At 35.4% G+C, this 12,661-nt stretch overlaps 1 protein-coding gene across 1 annotated transcript; it reads right to left on the reverse strand.

Annotated features, from left to right (window-relative positions):
• Nucleotides 1-3,261: 3,261 nt before the first annotated feature.
• LOC108683389 (low-density lipoprotein receptor-related protein 4-like) lies at nt 3,262-12,634 on the reverse strand. Its single transcript, XM_018172702.2, has 8 exons — nt 12,582-12,634; nt 10,651-10,743; nt 9,264-9,360; nt 6,791-6,907; nt 5,106-5,228; nt 4,432-4,557; nt 4,113-4,241; nt 3,262-3,909 (listed from the first exon to the last, which is right to left on the reverse strand). The coding sequence occupies exons 2-8, from the start codon at nt 10,654-10,656 to the stop codon at nt 3,905-3,907; spliced, it is 603 nt and encodes a 200-aa protein (XP_018028191.1). The 5' UTR covers nt 10,657-10,743; nt 12,582-12,634; the 3' UTR covers nt 3,262-3,904.
• Between the last annotated feature and the right edge of the window lie 27 nt (nt 12,635-12,661).

Genomic DNA, 12,661 nt, shown 5'->3' on the forward strand with positions numbered 1-12,661 from the left:
ATTCATCTTCAAATTTCTGGGATTTACTATCCCGATATAAAAAATTTTATACCTATACTTCATGTAAAAGAATTATCTCCACATTGTACAAAATTGGTCATTCGAAAGATTTTGAAAGTACATTTCTATATTAAAAAATTAGGGGTAAAAAATACGACTGTATACATAGGCGAACTTATCTCTCTGGGTAACTCGTTTGCAACTAAATTGGAACTGGTGACATAAAAATTGATTTCAGGTCAATCCAAACAACTCACAAGTTCTAAAATGCGATAAAAATACGTCGAAAAGATGTATATAACACGCTTCCTCATTTTAATTACATATATGCAGTCCTTGAAATATGCAGTCCTTGAAAGAGTTGATTTCCTGGCTAAATTTATCCTTTATTCCTCTTCCGCAGTGAAGGAGTTTTCATAAGAAGAGGAACATGCCGAGCCCGTGGCAGCACCAAGCCAGGAGAGTTAAATTTGCCAAGTAAATTAATGGGACACCGGCGCAAGTTGTCACTCCGCTCCTCTGACCATCTGTAACACGATGCTCATCAATTTACTTTATTTCACTGCTTCGGCAATTTATCTTAATATTTGGCAATTACTATTAATACAAATAAATTTTGCCATACCATCTACCTGCAACATTTTGAACGTTCAAGTGGCTTGCAATCCAAGTGAGAGATTCAAGTTATTCTTAAATCTAGTAGGATTAAGAAAATGGTGGTGACCCAGTGCATTGTCTTTCAAGAAAAGTAATATTTGGAATATTAATACTGTTGAAAAAGTTATTTTGCATCGAAAAGTCAATTTTAAATTCGCAGTTCTAAATCATATTTCTACCCTTCAACGCAAGCACTATCCTAAGCTGAAGATCAACAAATAAATTTGTTTTCAAAACATTGTAATGAACTTCTACTCACATTCATACTTAGCTTCATCACTTTCGTCATCACAGTCTAAGATTCAGTCAAATATGTAGGTTGTCATGATGCATTTGCTGATGGGCTCTCAAAGTTGCAATTTACTAATATAGTAAAAATATAAATAAATATAAAATATAAATAAAAAATGAATTTAATATAAATAAAAAAATAAATATAAAATTTTGGAACCTTTCCGTTTCAATTTTAAAAGACTTTCCTGTGATCAGTGCACGGAACAGTACAAAAATGATGACGTGGATTAAGATCAAGAAATTTATTTCATTTGAGGATTTTGTATAAATGGCTGAACATTAAAGTAGACTTAATATGTGTGCAATGAACGAGCTACTTTTGACCAGTTCATATTAATGCCACACTCAATTAACTTCATGGTAAATGATGTTAATCATGAGTTGTCAATAACATCAACGACTTTTTTATATAGCTATATTTTATATGAGAGAGAAAATATAACGGAAGAGCGAATAGATGCTTATTTTTATTTTAAATAATTTTAAATGAAGCATAAATAAATTTTGCGCTCGAGCGATCAAATTCATTTCATTAAAATTAAATCATTAAAGGGAATCACCTAAAAATTAGTCCGTTTATCGGAATGATAAAACGTATGCTCATTATTTCCTTGAACCGGAATAGGCAGCAAGGTAAGTGTCATAAAATTCTCCCCTTTCCTGGAGTTTCGATTTTGCTGGCGATGGCGATTTTTTGCAGGCAAATAAAAATGCAGTAAAACATTTTTTAATAAAATGCATTCAAATATGAGACTTAAAGAGTGCAGTTCAGTTCATTGCTGCCGATGAACTCAAAGTTTCCTTATGAAAATGAAAAATTTCATCAATAATATAGCCGTAGACCATGCATATCCGGGAACCATTGGAAGCACGTCGCAATCGAGTCACAGTGCATATAACGGGGAACGAAAACCTGGAGAGTTTGGGGCTTGTTCAGTCAATATGTTCGATAAATCTCTGAGTTATTATAATTTGAGTCTCATGTTTGTCCGGTAAAGACGTAATTTCTCGTAATTTATATCAACCGATATGTTGCATTAGAGCGCCAAAATGATTTGATTATATATGAACTTATCTTTTATGTAGGCATACTAGAGTACATTTAGCGCCTGATAGATAAAATGACTTACTATGTCTCGTGTATGTTACAATGCTCTATTTTCTATAGTCTTATCTTGCTACGAGCGCATCTATTTAGATTCTTGTTTTTCAATTTTCTTTGAATTTAACATATAGTTTTGAAATCGCTAGGCAATATTAATTCGGGTGACAAACTAACATGATTTTTGGGCGAAAATGTGGTCATTCAACTAACCAGGTCTCGTAAAGTATGTAAGGATTCGTTTTATATCTACTGTTCTATGCACAACTGTAGCGATGAACGATCTACGAATTCAAACACAGAATCTCCACCTTTGATGCAGTGGAACATTCACTTCTCTAGAAACAAATTTCGATTTCAACATTATTTCATCATAAAATTTTGGCACTTTTCCGCTTTTCCTAATTCATCTGTAATACAATGACTAAACTTTCTTAACTGCTATTAAAGCTATCGTACTTTCGAATTTTCACTTTCGTTGGCCATGAATATTCTTACTGTGAAATTTTATTCTAGAGCGGTGAAACATTATATTTCGCGTGATGAACAAATATATTTGTTACTGATCAAATAATCTATTCAAGTTTTTTAATTCTGTGATTTGAACTGTGAAGAGAGGACATGATTAACAAGGCGTCGAGTTTCGGCTTGTTAATGATGTCCATTAAATTTTTAATATATTCCCCCTCTATTTGTCGTTACACTATTCGTGTTACCACTACATCCGTTAAGGAATTTTATATTCTTCCTGGGGAAACAAAGTTTTCAGAGTTATTTGCTTCAATTATCTCAAAATACTTATAAGCATCTAATTTATATAAACTTCTACTTAGCTAGCTATTCATTACGATATAAACAAGTGCACAGAATCTTCTTGCATTTATCTTCCATTCCAAAAGCAAATTTGAAAAACCTGTTTTTTTTAACTCATTTCTGACTCCGACTTCAGGGTCATTTTCCGGCGCATCTCGTCCAATTTCCTGGTTTCATAAAACATTTTGCTTCACAAAATAATTTTGTGCAGAGTTTCGTACAAGACGCTGTCTTTGTTTTAATTTCGTTATCTCCATTCTTATGACTGTATAATTGTGTTCTTTTTTGTTTCTTTGTTTTCTCTTGATGAATCTGAGGCTCTTTACATACCATGCGTAATTGTATACACGATGCCATTTTTATGCATTAATGAAGATAGGTTAAAAAGTACACAATACAAGCAAATTTGTCTGTATGGAAGCAACATATTGAACGTGTGTGCTTAGTTGCTATGAAATAAAGATGTATTAATATAAGAAAAAATTCAAGGAAATGTATATCTATTTGCATAAAGAATGTTTGAAGTTATCTTCTGCACATTACAAGGGTTAGCTGATATTTATTATGCGAGTCCCAAATTTATTTGGCTCTTGAAATTTCCTTGAAAACATTTAAGAATACAGCTGATAATTTAACGGACAATGCTGAATGATTGCAATGATTTATTCCATTACAGTAACTACCGATGAAACATAGATCTGAATTTAATCGGTTTTGCTCTGAGATCCTTTCAAGCTTCGAGGATCAATCAAAATCAATGACAGCCATTAGCTGCATCTGCAGCTAAATGAGCTTATTTTGAACACAAAAGCCTTTCAACTTCTTGGTTACAATTGTATAGTTTAAGTGATAGTATAAACAAGTAAATTGAAGCTGACAACAATACAATTATGAATGTTTTGATATATCAATAGATAGGAGCATGTGTAATGGTATACGAGAGTGGCTTTTTATTTGTGTTGCATGTTGGTCGTTGTCGAATGTACGTCGGTTAAACAGTATTACCAGATGAAATCTGGAGAACCTGGACCGGACGCCTCAACCTGCAAGGAAGCATGAGGATTAGTCATATGTTCTTTATAAATTGAGAGCATGAAAATATCCTAACCTATAGAAGAAGTCATCATTGCGAACCTGAATTTTCCAAACTCGTAATTTGAAAGAGTTTAAATCGTTAGAGAGTTTAAAGAGTTTAACTGTGATTTAATTGAGTTCAATGTTTAATTTAATTCTTATTGAGGCGTACCGTTAGTGCAGTTGCGCTCATCGCTGTGATCGCTACAGTCGTTGTCACCATCACACTCATATGAACCTGTAATACAGTCACCATTGTCGCATCTGAACTCCGTTGGCCCACATGAAGTCTCTGTTGCATCTGTAGCAAGAACGAAATTATTTGTTTGAGTAAAATGAACTGCAATGAAGTTCATTTTCATTTTATTTTATTCATTTTATATGATTGAAATGGACACGTTTTACAAACAGAGGCCGCATCAAATGCTGTACGTGATTATGAACAATTTTAAATGTTAGGTGGCGCAGTTTCGAATCGAAATTCGACTCACCTTGGTTACAGTTGCGTTCATCACTTCTGTCCCAACAGTCGTTGTCGCCGTCACAGACGAAGCGCGCCGTGATGCATCTTCCGTTGTCGCACTCGTACAGATCAGTCCTGCATCGCCTTCCCTCTGCTATAGATAGAAGTTTATTTGCAATTACTGACTCTACACTCTTTCTAAATGTAAATTAACAGAAAAAATTATGTATCCTAATGAGGGAAAGTTGAAACCTAACATCCTGGAGATGTCCAAAGGACTATGATCTATACGTGCGTATTCATGAACTCCATCAGTGAATATGGTGACTGTACTAAATGATTTATTTTACTACATTGAAATGCATTGAGTAGGTTGCAAATTTACATTGGCGCTTAATTAAAAAAATTACTGGCCAAACAAACGGAAACTTAATAATCGTATGGTAAGACTAAGGTTACACGCAAGGGAAGATGCTTCTCATACAGAACATCTCAGCTATGCAATGTTCTTTCATTTTTCTAGACTGATATCAGTTATGTTAGTTCAGTGGGCTGATAACAGTTCTTGCTCTAATTGCGTAAAAACTAATAGCATTTATCACGAAAAAAATTCATGATTGTCAATCATGAACAACTATAACATTCCTTGTACAACGGTAACAGAGATGTGTTGGCACCACAGGGTAACAAAATTTTACTTACGCAGAGTACAGTTGCGTTCATCACTCATGTCTCCACTGTCGTTGTCGCCATCACAGATGAAGTGGGCCGGAAAGCACCTTCCGTCGTCACATTCATGCTGAGTTATTTTGCAGTTCCTGCCAGCTGTCGGAGAAAAATTTCGTTGCACATATTCACATACTGCAAACTTTTTTTAGATAATCGCTCATTTAAAAGCGAGTTGTTGATGTAATAATTAACCCAAGCGCCTCCTGGCAATTATTGTGAATCCACTCCAACGATCAGGTCACCAGTGCCTGTCGCCAAATATAAATGGTAATGTTTATCGCCAAACAATGAGATCTGTAGCAATTTTCAATAGAATAAATTGAAAAGAGGTTGCCGTCACCAAAATCGTGGTAAGACTACGAATAGTACAGGCGATTTAGTCACTGCAATTACCACAGTTATCATGTGACTTACGAACAGTGCCGTCAAGTTCGTCGCTGTTGTCACCACAGTCGTTGTGAGACTTACGAACAGTGCAGCTGAACTCGTCGCAGCCGTCACCACATTCGTTGCAAAACTTACGAAAAAGGCTCTTACTTTACCTAGGAGGCAGACACCGACTTAATATTGGGCATTGCTCTTTACCATGGTGTAACCACCTTGGCCGCAGGCTTATAAACTTAAGTTAAATTCCTCGATAGATATATTCCTACCTTGATAACAAGAACCGAGTTCTTCCAGCTAAATTTATTATTGCTTCGGATTCTGCCTCTCCTACTTTCATAATTTTCCCTTATATGGCCTCCTATTTGCCTCTTAAAATTGTTTACCGCTTAGTCGCAAAAGATTTTGAGGTGGGTTCAAGAGGTTGCTATAAACTTGTTAAACAGTGTGATATAGATTGGATATTGATCAAATTCTTTGTTGGTCGATTGTTTACATGCGTTTGAAACTATTGTATCTTTCTTTCCATAGAATAACTATTATTCTGGTGGGGTCCGTCGGCAACTTTTTTGGCTCGAGACCGCAACCACTTAACTAAACTATAATTTCGCTATTTACCTGTTTCTGAGATGTATGGTTTATTGCATCATTATTTGTTGAATGTCCATTATTGAAATATTTGACAGCCAAATGAATTGACATTTACTAGCTGGAATCTAAAGGCTTGGTTTGTTTACTTTACAGTTATGTTGAGTCGAGTATTCGTCAGTTACGACGAACCTGTACTAAGTCGACTAAGCTGTTTGACCTTAAGTTTGGACCGATTGTCAACGAGCTTGACTTGATTCTGGGACAGACTGGATACGAGAATTAATTCGATAAATAACATTTTTTTGGAAAATATTTGTTTAAACTTAACACTTACGAACAGAGCAGCCGAAATTGTCGCAGCTGTGTCACCGCAGTCATTGTGACGCTGTGTGTCGCAGTCATTGTGAGACTTACGAACAGCACAGCCAAACTTGTTCTGCTATCGCCACAGTCGTTGTGAGACTTACGAACAGTACAACCGAACTTGTCGCTGCTGTCACCACAGTCTATGCGAGATTTACGAACAGTGCAGCAGAACTCTTCACTGCTGTCACTACAGTCGTTGTGAGACTTACGAACAGTGCAGCCGAGCTCATCGCTGCTGTCACTACAGTCGTTGTGAGACTTACGAATAGTGCAGCCGAACTCTTCACTGCTGTCACTACAGTCGTTGTGAGACTTACGAACAGTGCAGCCGAGTTCGTCGCTGCCATCACCACAGTCGTCGGCGTCGTCGCACCTGTAGCTCTCCGGGACGCAGCGATTGTTGGCGCACCTCAGCTGTCCATCCTCGCACGGGTCTGTGGGCGAAAGTTCAGAGGCATTGTCTATCAACATCATACATTCAAGATCATATTGACTGAATCTCATGATAGAACATCGATGTAAGGTCTACCTATAAGTTTCGAATATTCCTGGATTATATGCTTATTTATTCGTTTCGAACTAGGTGTGCCTGGATGAGGTTCGGTGCAGTGCTGTAGCCTGGAGCTCGATTTAACGTAAATATACATTGGAATAAAGACTGTTAGACATTGAGTGCGAAATGTGAACCTCGTACAAAAATTGTTTATGTAACCATAAGCATGAAATGAGGAGAAGCCGAGAAGTCCGGTCCGATATCTTATGAGAGTCAATAAAATTGTGTTTAGAATGGTTAAAGGCGAAATAGTTCCTGTTTGTCTCAGTTATTAGATAACCATCACCGCCTTGTAGCCCAACTGGAGAATGGTGCTTGCGTAGACGTTGTGTACGTGGACTTTGCTAGAGCTTCTGACAAAGTTGACCATGGTGTACTATTTAGAAAGCTGAGGCTGTTGGGGGTAGGAGGGAACCTGTTAAAATGGATCCGCAACTTCCTTACAGATGGAGTACAAGCTGCCGCAATTTGAAAATCGAAATTGAGAAAAGCGAGGGTGAAAAGCGGAGTGCCTCAGGGTTCGGTGATTGGACCGATCCTCTTCTTCATCCACATCGTCGACATTGATTCGGAACTTACCCACGCATCTACATCGTCATTTTCGGACGATACAAGAGTGCCGATGTAGATAACAGATGACTTAGACTGAGATAACAGAGGTTACAGGATGACTTGTAGACATTCTACTATTGGGCCATAGTCAATAATATGCATTTCAACGGCACAATAATATGTAATTCTATTAAGTGCAAAGTTATGAGATATAGAGTCGGCACAGAGACCTGGATGCCTCATCGCTACTTGGCAACGGTTGGCACTGAAATTAAGGAGAAACAACTTATTCGAGATTTCGGAGTGCTGATGAATACCAAAGACACGTTCGATGACCGCATCTAGGAAATAGTTGCGAAAGGTAGATAACGGATGGGTTGGATCTTGCGGACATTCCGAACGAGAGAAGCAGCACCAATGATAACTCTCTTCTGAGCACTCGTGCTCCCCAATCTTGGGTACTGCTGCCAGCTTTGGGCGCCGCTCAAGGCGGGCGCGGTGCGGAAACTGGAGGCAGTACAGCGGACCTTCACGTCCAGTATCAACGGCATGAAGGCGCTCAAGCTGGAGTGGACTACTGGGGAATATTGAAAAACCTGGGACTGTACTCACTGGAGAGGAGAAGAGAGAGGTATATCATACTGTATACTTGGAAGATAATAACCGGACTGGCTCCCAACTTTGAGAGTGAGACCTCCAAAAGAGCGACATATTACAACGAAAGGAGGGGGAGACTGTGCAGGATTCCCCCATTTAATAACCGAGCCGCGATTAGAGTACAGACACTTTGGGAGGGATCACTGTCCGTAACAGGACCGAGGCTGTTTAAAGCTTTGCCAAAGGTCCTGAGAGGAGGGAGTTCACCCTTGTGTCAAGATTGGAATTAAACAGACTGGATCTGTGGATTTTATTTAAAAAACTATCCAAAAAGTCGTCCTTGGAAAATGAATTCTAAGAAAAGGAGCAAAGTAATTAATACCCTTGGTAACTAAATGACCAGTTAAGAAGTGAATCCAATAAATAATCGTCGTTTAAGAGATTAAAAGGCAATTAAAAAACAATGTAATAGTTATTCAGATGATTAAAAATAAACCTGACAGAGCCTAAACTCACTAAACTACTTTACATGAGGATCGGACGGAAGATAATGATGAAGGACTAAATATGCAAACAAGACGTAATAACTACCTACGCAGTGTTGTTAATTCAAAGGAAAAAGTTAAATTTATTCGAAAATAAAACTCGTACGTTCTGGTATACTGCCTCTATACAAAAAATATTGGGTATTGGAAATTTTGCAGTGATTAATTTCTAATTGCACCCAGTGGATATTTTTTTCTATATTTTGCCTATGAACACGCATTCATCAAATTTTTCTTTTGCCAGAATATTAATGTAAATTTTCTGTCATTTTTCTTATCTTTTATTATGCACAGTAGATAATGTGTATCTTTAATATAAACCCTTGAAATTTCAAGCGGACTGCGGCCAGAAATGAATTGGATAAAAACGGTGAAATTAAATAATTTATTGGCTAAATATCGGACTTAAAAATACTAAAAAAACTTAATATGTCAATATCACGGGAACAGGAGGGTCCATAATTAGACTGATTTTCGAATGGGAGAAGAAAATTTCAAATTTTTGTACTTTGAATGAAAATTTCATTACTCCGCATCTCTCACCGGAAGTTGCGGATGCCTCAGAGCTTGCGACGGCTGCGCAGAGCCAAGCCAGCAGCACCAGCAGCTGCGGCCACCAGTTCAAACGAATGCGCTTTTGCTGCATTCATGGAAGGAAATTAAATCAACTTTAAAAAACATATAATCATATAATAAAAATGGTTATTTTGACTTTTAATGAGAACAGCATGATAAATGGACCGATTTGTTGACATCGATCAAAATTTAATAATTCTAATTTTATCGATTTTTCGCGGGTGTCATTTGGGGCCAAGTATTTTTCCGTTGTGCTACTGTAAATACCGCGAACCTTTGAAAATTTGGCTCTGGTTATAATCGTGAGAAAGATCACCATTTTTCAAATTTAGTTAGAAAAAAGTAGAATATAACCTAAGAAATCCTAATGTTGAAGTACCTCATATCTATAAGAAAACATTAATATGAAAATTCAAATTCAACGAAAATATCGTTAATGTATTTAATTCTAAATAGAATAGAATAGAAGTGTCGGCGCTGAAGAAATAGGCCCATGGCCTGTTGCCGATTCTTGAACTTTTCGTGACTTGATTCACAAGGGATATTATGCATTTAAATATTACTTTGAAGAAACAACACTTCTAAAGAGGCCAGTGTCTCTGATGTTACACATGTACAATGAATTTCTTATTTTATTTTCATATATAAAAATTTTTTTACAAGTTTTCCTTTATATTAATTTTTTATTTTTAAAAGTATTTATTCTGTCAATTGATTAAAGCATTGTCTCTGACTTTACGCAAGTGTGCAAAATTTCCAATCGATTGGACAGGTAAAAGTGTGTTAAATACCGATTATAAGATTTGTAGTAGGCAAACAAACAAACAAACAAGAAGTAAAGTTAAAGAGAAATGTTTTAAAAATGGTGTGCAATATATTAAAATCACCTGATCTGCCACGTAGATAAATAAATTTAGTTATGCAACGAAGAATATCAGTTTATTTGCGTCAACCAACGTCATTCATGCGCGTTGGGCCATAAGCTATAATTTAATTGGAATTCTCTATTATTCCTAGCCAGTGCTACCTATTTTTCCGGTGCAAGTTAAATTACATAGGAAATTATGGTTATTTGTATAAGATATATATAATTTATTCCTATAATTGTATATACTTATAAAATAATGATTTATTTATATAATTATAGTTATTTATATATCTATATAGTTATATAGTTATTTATTATACCGCCTGACATAGTAAGTCAAAAGTCTTTCAATGTTTACAACGGAAAATTATTTTTCATTTGTGCACTAAAAATTATCGACAATGCAACAAAATCAGTTTGAACTTTGAAGAAAATTTTTGGCAAATTCGGAGTTTGAAGAAAAAATTTGGCACACGGTGCACTGACCGTCATAGTTGTGCAGCTGGTCCTCAGCTGGAAAAGATGTCCTGGGCTTCGACACGTATTGTTAAGTTGAGAAAATATATTCTTTTCCGAAACCTGGAATCAGAAAATGAGAAAAATCAATGGTGGCTTGAAAATTTTAAATGAAATGACACATTTATCTTAGGAAACTGTGCGAAACCAGGAATCATAATTAACTCAAAAATAATAAAAATTTGATGTAGTGCAATATAAACAGAATCAAATAATTTTATCTCGACGAAAAAATAGCACATCAATTATTTTTTGTGCTTATCTTTTGCCAGTAGAGATGAGATGAAAATTTCTAAAGCCAAATATTGCGTTTTGACTGCGATGGAGGGCAGAATTCGATATTAGGAAAGAGTTGATATGCTGTACAGCGGGCATTAAGTAGAGACTGATTCGAACATTTATGGCAAGAAGATTTTTATCAACCAATTAGACTATAAAAAAATTTAAATTAAAACATTCATACGAAGCGGCGGATTCAACTGAACTCTCTTTCTCCAGCTCTGTTACCTGAATGCTTGAGCTGAATTTCCTCAAAGCTCTGAACGTTAATCTATCCTCTTCAAAAAATTCCAACATAGTCTATTTACTTGACTTCAGAAAATATCGATTGTGTCTTCAAAATTTGTTAAATCAACGAATTTCATAATGACAGTCGGTTAATCGCATAAATTACATGTTTGATTCTATTACATCTTGTGTTTAATGTATAGGTACAATTAAGATTTTACTAAAGACATTTAAAAAAACTTACATTGAAAGATTATAATCAAAGACGAAATAAAACTTTATGCACACAGTTTTAAATTGTTTATTTCTGTAACGTAGAACCTGGCTTCTCCGTTATAAAATCGAAAATAAAACTAATAGGAATAAATAAAACATATAAAAAACTTTTAAAAACCACGTTTTCTTAACGGACAAAAAAGGAAAATATTTACTCTTACATAACATTTAAGTTATGTAAAATGTTATGTAATGTTATGTAGGAGTAAATATTTTTCTTTTTTGTCCGTTGACAAAACGTTGTTTTTGAAAGTTTTTTTTATATGTTTTATTTCATTATTTTTAGTTTTGTAAAAACCAGAAAAACGTGGTTTTTAAAAATGTTTTTATATTTATTTATTTTCCACTTTTTAGTTTAGCAATTTTAGCAATTCAAATCAATTTCCAGGGTTGGAAAGTCTGGATGTTCGAGAAAAAACTCGATTCCGAAACGTGAATTTTTAGTTTTATTAAATTTTTTTGTTAATTTGTTATTCTAAAAAAATTTTTTAATTCTTATTTCTGATGAAAAAATCTTCTATTGTTAGGCAGCATAAGCATGCATGCCAAATTTCAAGTTTCTATGATGTTCAGAAGAGCTCTTAACCAAGGTCTGAATTTTTGATGACAGACAGACAGACACGAAGCGAAGCTAAGAAAAACGTGGTAATAACATAAATTTTCACCACGTTAAGAATAGTTTTAAAGATAATGGCAAAATTTGTGCCAGAATTGATGAACAAACAAGGCATGTATTCAACTAAATCTACTAGGAAGAGATTGCACGTTTAATTCTGACTTAAATAAATATTTTCATTCGTTTTTATTATGTACCGGAAACTAGAAACTAGCTAAAACTATGTATATACTCGCGTTTCAAACATATAGTTTATACAGTTAGTTTTGAAACTCAAAACTAAGCAATACTAGGTTAACAAACTAACAATGTGCTAGAAACTAGCAAAAAATCCGGAATATGAAGCGAAACTTTTTCGAATTTTTAACATGCATACAAATCCTGATGCAATTAAATTTACGCTATGAGTTCGGTGGCTAGGACTTCATTAATTAACAGAATATACATGAGGCAACTTTGTCAATTCTTAAAAAATTTATTACGAACAAAATGTTTACAATACCTTGGCTACAGTTAGTGAGACCGAAATGCAATGATGGCTCTCTGCAAGCCACCTGCAACTGCTGCAGCCGCTGCTGCCGT

Source organism: Hyalella azteca, unplaced genomic scaffold (genome assembly GCF_000764305.2).
Source record: "Hyalella azteca isolate HAZT.00-mixed unplaced genomic scaffold, Hazt_2.0.2 contig16271, whole genome shotgun sequence".
In the NCBI taxonomy this organism is placed as follows: Eukaryota; Metazoa; Arthropoda; class Malacostraca; order Amphipoda; family Hyalellidae; genus Hyalella; species Hyalella azteca.

Excerpts from the sequence above, each read along its gene's own strand:
- LOC108683389 (XM_018172702.2), bottom strand. Across the intron at positions 6,908-9,263 it reads TGAGGCATCCGCAACTTCCG|ACCCGTGCGAGGATGGACAG; the intron begins GTGAGAGATGCG and ends TTTCGCCCACAG. Across the intron at positions 4,558-5,105 it reads TGAACGCAACTGTACTCTGC|CAGAGGGAAGGCGATGCAGG; the intron begins GTAAGTAAAATT and ends TTCTATCTATAG.